The sequence below is a fragment of the Narcine bancroftii genome, chromosome 5 (genome assembly GCF_036971445.1).
Source record: "Narcine bancroftii isolate sNarBan1 chromosome 5, sNarBan1.hap1, whole genome shotgun sequence".
NCBI lineage: Eukaryota > Metazoa > Chordata > Chondrichthyes > Torpediniformes > Narcinidae > Narcine > Narcine bancroftii.
Window position 1 is genome coordinate 76,456,918 of NC_091473.1, and position 9,962 is coordinate 76,466,879.

General features: G+C 33.9%; 1 protein-coding gene across 3 annotated transcripts in view; it reads left to right on the forward strand.

Annotated features, from left to right (window-relative positions):
* nek7 (NIMA-related kinase 7) overlaps positions 1–8,951 on the forward strand; it is a 224,589-nt gene extending 215,638 nt beyond the window's left edge. For all 3 annotated transcript variants that reach the window (XM_069937882.1, XM_069937880.1, XM_069937881.1), the window contains 2 exons: positions 580–693; positions 4,228–8,951. In XM_069937882.1, the coding sequence (XP_069793983.1) occupies positions 580–693; positions 4,228–4,338 (225 nt within the window). In that variant the 3' untranslated portion in view covers positions 4,339–8,951. The remainder of the gene's footprint in view (positions 1–579; positions 694–4,227) is intronic.
* The last annotated feature ends 1,011 nt before the right edge of the window (positions 8,952–9,962 follow it).

Genomic DNA, 9,962 nt, shown 5'->3' on the forward strand with positions numbered 1-9,962 from the left:
TCTTATTTTTAAATTTTATTTTAAATTTGGGCATACAGCACAGTAACAGGCCCACAAGTCTGTGCCGCCTAATTTACACCCATTAACCTACACCCCCGGAGCGTTTTTGAATGTTGAGTGGAAACTGGAGTCCCCGGAGAAAACCCATGCACACTCCTTACAAACAGCGTGGATTCGAACCCAAGTTCGGTCCCAATTGCTGGTGCTGTAAAGGTGTTGTGCTAACGGCTACACCAACCGTGCCGCCGTGACACTTATTTTAATGAAAAGAAATGACACATTTATTGTACTCTGTTAATCACAAATATCCACTTGTAAGTAGAGGTGGAATTGAACAAATTGTGGATTCTGAATTGGATTTCCCTTTGTCTGAGTAGAATGTATCCTGATCTATTCATATTATTTGGAAGGATGAATGAAAAGCAAATATTGGGATCTGTTTTGAAAAGGAATAATGAAAAAGCACATTACAATCCTGATCGTAGTAAAACAAATATTCCATTTGAACACAATGTGCTCACATGCTTTAATTTCTGTAGCACTAATGTTTTGTATGATTTCTACTTTATTTTTGTTTAGATGGCTGCTCTCCAAAGTCCATTCTATGGTGATAAGATGAACCTATATTCTCTATGTAAAAAGATCGAACAGTGTGATTATCCCCCTCTTCCTTCTGACCACTATTCAGAAGAGGTAGGTTCGAGTTTGCTCAGGCTATTGACAGGCTTTTGGCTTGAACAACATAAATTATGATGAAAAAATAATACTGGGGTATGAAATCAACTATTGAAAGGACTCTGCCTTGTTGCAGTGAACTGTATTTTGCTATAAATTGGGAGTAATAAAGTTAATCACCATAAATATTCTAGTAGCACAGTTATTGTGTTTTTTTGCACAGCATTTCCTGTACATTTTCTTCATGACATACACACTGATTTCAGTCAGGCTTTGAATTGTAGACGTATTCTCATCATCTGAGCTGATCTTTGCTTGGCCATCTGGAAAAAAATGGCAAAACAGGGAAAAAAAAAGAATCTTACTCTGATGCTCTGTTCTAGAGTGATGGAAATTACATATTGTCTCCTTCAGTGTTTATCAAAAAATGAGTATGTACTCATAGAATAGTTCTTGTTTCAGAAATTTGTAAAATGTATTATTATGTCTCATACATGTAAATGAGCTAAACATGTATCCCATAGCAATTGTGGATGATTCTATTTGAATTGTGCTTACAGAACTCTATTAAAGACTTAGAGTTAATAAGTTAGGGTGATGGCAGCAGTATAGAACCATATTTAGAAGTGGACAGCAGGAAATCCTTGATGCAAAATTTCAGTTTTTCTTTTCTTGTATTACTTTTGAATTAAGATGTATTTCATCTACAGTAACTTAATATTTTTGCTTTTTAGTTGTTCAGAAAATCCCTTTTAATTCTTTGTATTTCCAAGAAATATTTATATTTATATAATTTATTATATAATATATATTATAATCTGTCAATGTAGCCTGCTGAATTTTGTGGTCTAGATGGTAGAGCTAGGTGTAAACAATAATGTGAAAGATGGCAAAAATGTCATAGGTTGTTCTTTATTGTGTCATTCAGACTGTCTGCTTTTGCTGTGATGCACATGAATATTTCACGTATCTGCATCTTCATCCCCATTCTTCTTGACTAATTTTCAGACTGTCTGAATTTGCATTTCACATGGTAGCTGATTAGGAGATGTTGAGTGTTGTAGAGGAGCCTCAGCAGGCGGTTGCTATAGCGACCTTCAGCAGGATTTAATGATGATGCCACTAGTGGTTGGTTGAAGTCGGCCTGCCTGCAGGGCTACTCTGCTCAGCCTCTTATTGCGGCTAAGTGTGAAGTGGGGGTTGTGTATTCGCAGCCAAGGGGCAATTATCAGGGACCGGCCCAGATGGAAGGTCCCAGAGCTGGCAAAGGCTGAATCCGATCCATTCCTCCCCTACCTTCAGCAATGCCAGTGTGGAGAGATAATTAGCACAAAACAGGAGCCTATCTTTCCTTCCAGCCTGACACAATGTGAATGTGTATGGAAATAGATTGGCTTTGTTTTGTTAGTATTCTTGGCATTTGCTTCTTTTGTAGAGGCATGAGAGAAAGATTCACTTTGTTTGGTTTCCAAATATGAAGTTATTGTGTAGTCACTGCTATCCACGCTTACTCATTATTTTATGAAAAAAGTGCAAATACTTTAAAAATACATGCTGTGCTTGTTTTTACAGTAGCCTAATAAGCATGTTTCATTTCAATATGCAAGAATCAGAAAGACTGGTATTTTGACATTTGAACCTATTTCAAGCTATTTGGATGATCTCTAAACATATGGGGATCTTGGTTATCATATTTTTCTGACATATTATGCATCTAACTCTTTACAATTATTTTCATGTTTCGGTATCTTATTTAATAGGGTTGCACTATAAAATGCGAGTCAAGGGATAAATGTAACTGATCCCACTATGAAGTACAATTAATGCACCTACACTAATTTTTTTTGGCATCTACTTCATCAGTGCAGATAACAGAAATACATGGAGCCTTTTGAATCGAATCCAAATTGTGTGCATTTCTATGAGCCATCTGATGCTGCTCAAAATAATTAAGCTGCTGATTTCCTTGGGTATTACTTTCTCTGGAACTCTTCGGAAGGTGAAAACAAAACAATATTATTCAACTGTAATTACGTTTCTGAATTTTGGGGTAACTACAAAAATCGGTAACGTTATATTTAAAAATATAAAAGCAAGGCCAATTCTAAAAATGAGGCACAGTCTTGCAGCAAAATATTTGTTATTTTTGTAAAAAATCTAATGGTATGGTTTTTACCCACTTAAGGCAGGCTTTTATTTGTTACATGGGTCCAATGGTGGTAGTGGGGATGAGCACACCACAACACAGAGGAGTAACTTTGTCAGTCCAATATTTCTCAGAAGAAATTCAGGAAGTTCTAAGATTCATTGCCATATAACAGGATAAGTGAAATGCAAAGATTCAAATGACCCAATGATTCCTCTAGAGCAATTTGTGATGTGAAATGAGAGTGAAACTCAACACGTGGGACTCAAAGCATTATAGTTGGTTGCAGTGTTCCGAGTGATCAGGAGTTCCTTTCCAAATGCGTGAAATTATTGCAAGAGCTAGAATGCTCTGTAGCAATATTAATATATTGCTGGTTATAGATAATTAGTGATTAATATAACTGGAGAGCAACAGTGGTACTTGAATAACATACCAACTATTTTCTCCAAGATAAAATTTTGATTTTTTTTTTATTCAGTTGTAAGGCAAGTTAGATAACACAGGAGAAGATTGACTTGGTCCTCTGTGCAAATCCCAAGTCATATTTATCATGTGTAAAACAGATTCAACAATAAGTGACATTCTGAAACCAGCCTCCCCTTTGAATGCTTATACATGTGACATTAGGGCAGGATTATTCAGCCTCTGCAATTCATTAAAATATATCAAATAATATAACCATGGGTGCTACTGTAGGAGAATGAGAGCAGAAGAAAATGAGCAGGTGCAGATAATGTGCTTCATTGAGCAAGCTCTGCTGTTCAGAAAAATTGTGACTGATATTGTAAGTTCCACTTTTTTATCTACTCCCCTGATTTCTTTAGTATCAAAAATGTTAAATTCAAAATCAAATGTAACACATGAAATTGAGGTAGTATAAAAATATTTGCCAAATAAATACAACTGATGAAATGTTGATTGTTCTTATTGAATTTCTAATAGATTGCATGGAATTATTTTTTCCTCTCTCAGTTGACTGTTATTTTTCACTACTTAACACATTTGTAATGAAACACAATGGAAATTAAATCAGTCACAATTTGAAATGGAGAATTATGCTCGTCATGGTGTCAAATGCATCTTAAAGGGAACCTATGATCATTTCAAATCCAAAGATCTGATATGGTGACAAAATATCAAGAAATATGGTGACTCTAGTTTGCTATCTATTAGTGATTTAGTTTACCATTTCCAGATGGGTGAGCTTTTGATTGGGAACTGCATTGCACTCTTGAAAAGACTTCATATCTTACTCACAATATTATACTTTGTGATGTATATTTTTCTCAATCTGAGGAAATGAACCCCTGCCCCAAGAATATGTAGAACATTGCTGTATTGTTTTATGGTATTTGTTCTTGATAATGGTTCTTTTCTTATTAATGAACTGTTTTATTTTCCAGCTCCGTCAGTTAGTTAATATCTGCATTAATCCAGACCCAGAGAAGAGACCAGATATTGCCTATGTGTATGAGGTAGCAAAGCGCATGCATGCACTTTCTTCTGCAAGTTAAAGCAAGTCAAGCATTGTGAAGATGGAAGAACAGAAGATCTGAACATAAGATTTCAGCCTTTCTGTATTCTATCATTAGTCTAAGGGGAGCTGTTCAAAATTCACTGGTTTAATTGAAAGTTATAAATGCCCCAAAAAATTCTGAAATGACATGGTTGTGTTTGCTGAACTGCATTTTTCAATATAATTATATCCTCTCAGTGGCCTTCAGTGTTCATATTTATACAGTTTCTATTTCCACGCTTGATATTTTGAAATTGAATTCAGTGTGCTTACAGATTTTTTTTTAACAATCAGAAGCAAATCTACTTCCTGTTGGACCAGACTTTATTGTGCCTTGTTAGATAACACATGCTATTATTTATAGCATTAACTGCATGCTGTAGCCTTTGCAGTTTTTTTTTTCCGTTGACCCTTTGCTGCTTGGTGGCATTGTTTGAATTTGCAGCAGGTTTTATTATGTTATATTTGGTTTGTATGGACCAAATTCTCAATGGTTTCAATGTTCCTTGTAAGTCACATAATGCTAACCAAAATGTTCATTAACATTTATGGTTTCTAATAGGTGCCTTCATTTTTGTTTCATTAAACACAATGTGCAGATTTGTGCAGTAATTTTATTTGCCCTTTGATGAGTAACCACCAAAAAGAACAATTATTGTTCATTTACAAATATTTTATAAATTCAAAGGCTTACAGAAAACCATATAAATTTATACCTTGACATTTAGCTGTAATTATGAGCCTACTTTTTTTTCCTGTTTTGATTTGCCAGTCTGTATTCAGACCAGGTAATGTGCTAACAACACTCCACCATTGTTGTTCAGGGCTAGCTTGCTAGTAAATGCACAAGAGTGGTTTGGAAATGACATTCTTTTTTGTTCTTGCAGCGAATCTGCTGAGATTTGTAACTGAGCTGAAAAGGGGGATTTCAACTTGTCTATTATTGATTTGTGTTTACCATGATTTTATTTTTAGTACTTTCACACAAAAATGTTTATTGTTTCACTTCACTGCAATCACTTGAATTTTAAAAATCTACTCCTGTAAAGCTTTTGCAGTGAACTTGGATAAATTGTACAGTGTTAGACATTTGAATGAATGAGAGTGAATGAAAATGGTGCCAAGCAAATGCGATCATTTTCATTAAATAGAACAATCAGCAAGGAACTGGTATAGTCGTGCACCAGATCAGAATGCTTTATTTTGAGAATACAGAACATTCTATAGCTAAAAGATGACATTTGTCAGTATAGGAAGGCTTTCTTGATAATCCATTACTAAAATTTCTTACAATGTATTGTATTTAATTATGCAAGCCAAAAATGACCTAACCTCATTAAGTTTAATTCTGGGGGGATATGATGGCTTTGAATTAAGTAGGGAAAATAATATAGTTTCTGCTCCAGATCACTGTTCACATCCATAATTGCAATGATCCTAGCCAAAAAAGCCATCTGAATTCACAGATGAAGATGAGTTGTTTACACAATATTGTAAAGTTGACAGAACTTGTGCAATACTTAGATTCTTTTGAGAAGCAAGGTGGAAAAAAAAGCAGCACTGGAGAATTTAGGAGGATAGACATCTCTTCTGCGCATTTTCTTCAGTATTGTAAAATTCACTTGCTTATGAACTAGTTTCTATATGTGCAGTGTGGTTTAATATACAAGAAGTGCCTTTCCAAAAGTTACCATTTGCAAAGAAGCATAGCTAAAGAGCAGTAATGAAATGTTAACTTTCAACAGCATTAAAATTTCTTGGTTTTAGTTCTAGGTCTTGACAAAAAAAGTTCATCTTGTAGTCAGTATAAAGTTCAGAACACGTGTCCAGTTTACAAACATTTTAATTTTTTTTTTCATTTTTCCCTCATCGTTTTGAGATTTTACACGGAGTTACTAAAAACCATCCTCCGCAGGTTTTGATGATGTGTATTCCATGGTTTAAAGCAAAACAGGTTAATTTTTAGTGATCATCTCCAGCCCAAAAGAAGCTTCTGTTTTGGATGGCGCGAGATGACATTCAAACACTGTTTTGTGTAGTGCAAGATGATATGACGCTGTGCACAATTTTAAAAGCAGGTAGCGATAAATTTGAATTTGTTTTGTCTCTGCATTTTTGGTACTAATTTAATAGACTCACATGATCATACACCATTCATTTCTAAACTCTTGCTTCGTACTGCATCTTTGTAGTCTGTGCAAATTATTGTTTGAATTTAGAAATATAATTTTTGAAAATTAAATGATGCTTTAGAAAAAGAAAACACTTTTTCTAATTTTCAACATTGATTAGGGCTATTTATGGATCCAGGTGTAAATTATTTCCAGATTTCCATATTCCTTGGCAAGAATTTTTGTAGGAAAAACCCAAGTATAATATGTTTTAAAGAGATGTTATTGATGGTGCTTAATTATCATTAAATGCATGTTGATAAAAGAATATGCATTACATATTCCACTGCAGAAATCTCCATGGCTTTCTATTTATATTAACAAGAAAAATTCAGTGAATAGTTTGCTTAAACTGTTGAAATACCATTTTATTATGAATCCACAGGTAAGATTTGAGGATGGATTTTGCTAATGTTTTAATTTATTCTTATTCATGGCAAAATCTAACATGCTGCTTGCCCATAATTTTTTTTTTTTCAAAATTCTGTTCCAACTACTTTTGAAAGTCATTGCAACCTTTGCAGCACGGTAGGTTTTTCTTAACATCGTCATGCACCTCACTCTAGTTTCAGGACTGATACTAGTACCTGGTGATGTGTTAATGGCATTCATATATTCTTCTGAAACCTGTCAAGAAAAACCTGGAAACTTGTTATCTGATTGCAATTGTTGATCAGATACTGTATATATGGGATATTAAATGGCAAGATGAATATTAACAGACTGCTTTTTATGCTTAGTAATTATTAATAGATAATTTTACATCCAGTACAACATATTAGTACCTTTTTTAAAGACTTCAATAGATTTTATTTCGAATTCATGCTTTTTCCTATCATGGACTATTTGAACTAATATTAGTTAGCTAATTCTTTTTGCTGGATTTTTTTAATTGATTCATGAAACTCTCTGTATAATCTGTAATGGAATTTAGTCAAGTGAGATCACAAAAGCCGGCCTCCAGGTTTGTTTCCAAGTTGATTTGTGTGACTCTTCAGTTTTCGCATTATTTGATGTGTGATTATATACAGCCATAATAAGAAAATATGTTTTTTCCCTCCAATACTGAAACGCTACCCTTTTTTTTTCCTCTGTGTCTGCATTGGAGTAAATCCATTCCTTGCAAGCCAATATACACTAAATAGTGATCTTCAAACTTAAACTTTTCTACTCAATTTTTCCTTATGATGAACATAATTAGAATTATTCATAATATGGTTTTGGACTGTTCAATGTAAATGCATAGTTTGCTGTGATGTAAATTGTATAAATGCATAATTAAAATGACTACTTTGCATTTTTGTATCTGTATAATATTTCATGATTGTTTAGTACTAAGAGAAGAAAATAATCAGGAAATGTACAGGTACAACTAATGCTCCCAGTAAAGTTAATATAGTTTGTGTTTCTTGATTTTGTTAAATCTGCTTGATTCCACTTTTTATTATTTAAGGATAGCTGATTGGAGTAATGAATCTTGCATGGAGTATAACCATATGTAACCCAGCACTGGATTGCAGGGATAATGATGCTAGTTTTGAGGATGCAGTGTTTCTAGAGATGGAAAAGTCACCTGTAAATACTTAAACACTTGCTTCTTTCTGAAAAGTTGCATTTGGCTGAGATTTGATTCAATCCAAATATTTTTAAGAGTGCATTTTTTTCACAAGTTTATCATTTTGAGTGCCTGAATCTTAAATAGAAATTTGTGAATTCATGCATTCGTTCTCTGAGAGAAGTTATTATTTTGAAAGCATGTTGTTAATTTGTACAGGGTAGCATACAAGCAAAGGAAGATTTGATTCTGACAAATAGTTTTAATGCATACACTGTGACTATTAAATGCATTTGCTTGTTCTGTGAAATTAAAATCAAATGACATGACCTAAAATGCACAAATTATCTGAGTTTTACTAGTCTTTTGATGTTCTAGTATGTTTTGAATGTATGGAAGGTTAATTATACCATTGTATTTCTGCTTTGTTAAATCCCAACAGTTTGTATGCCATGGAAATCCTTTCTAGTGGCAATAACAATTTTACTATCTCATTGCCACCTAGTGGTGGCACGGTTACATTGCACTTCAAAGACAACTCTTGCCAAAAATGAAGTATTGTTTGTAACTGAAAAAAAGTATTTTATGTATATTTCATCTGTATACATCCAGACAAATGTTAGTAAATGTTTTCTTTATGATTCTAAATGCAGGTGCTTAATCATTAAAATTATAACTTTTATGCCACTTTAGGGTATTGTTTAATCAACCTGAGTTTGTTTCATATAAAAACATAACCCAGTTGAATCACCAAGTGCACCTTACAAGTAATATCAGGTTCCAAATAAAATATGTTATCCTCATCAATTGTCTTTAATCTGTATGTAACTTTTGACCTATCTGTTTTGTCAGTTTATCATTAACCCAATAAAATTTTAAAAATAATCATTATAGTTATTTTCTATGCACTTGTTCTTAATTTTTCCAAAGTGGGTGCTGGATATTCTTGCAATCTGCGGGTAAGTAGCTACCTATATGCAGAGAATGAAAAAGACTACTACCTTCTTTTCACAGTAATGTGGGTGCTGTAATTAACCAGCATTTGATGCAGCTGTGATGGTCCCCATGTAACCATGAAATGTGAACAATTTCACTTCAGCTGGTGAAATACAGGAAATTAATATAGGTTAAAAGGCAGGCGACCACAAATCCAGATTGGCACAGTGCACAGGCATGATGCACCGTCAAAGATGGTTTTTTGTGAAGGTGTTGAGATGAGGATTTGCTTTCTCAGATAGACATAAAAATTCTCTGATGTTCTCTTCATGAAGGGCAGGTAATTTCATGTCACAGGTGTTATTCGGGAATATGTGCTGTTACATCAGAAGAACTTCATTGCTACTGAAACCAAGGAAAGTCCTCAAACTGAAAAACGGTGCTACATTCAATTATTTCTTTGCCTTTTGATTTTAGGAATTTTGTACAGAACAAAGCAGAGAATATACATCCGCAATAACATGTATTTCATGTAAAAAAAAAAGAGGTCCCGAGCCACCAAGGGGTGCAGGATCAAGTAAGATTTGACACTGCAAAATGTGAAAAGCTTGGTTCAAGAGGTAGGATTTAAGGAGTTTCTTAAAATGGAAGAGATCTAGGAAATATTCCAGAGCTCAGATAAAATCACAACTTCCAACCAAGTAGCAATAAAATATCAGTGTAAACAAGAGACCAGAATTGAAGAGGAAAGGCATCCAAACCACAAGAGCAGAAGAGAAGGGCAGGGGGATTTGGAGAAAATGAGTTTAATATCTTAAAATTGATAGAATTCAGGTAAATGCATGTGGGTGATATGAACAGGACTTGGTACTATTTAGTATGTGAACAAAGCTTTTTTTAGATGATCTCAACCAGGGATTTTTCAATTAGGATTTGCCAAGAATGTGTTGAAATAAAAGG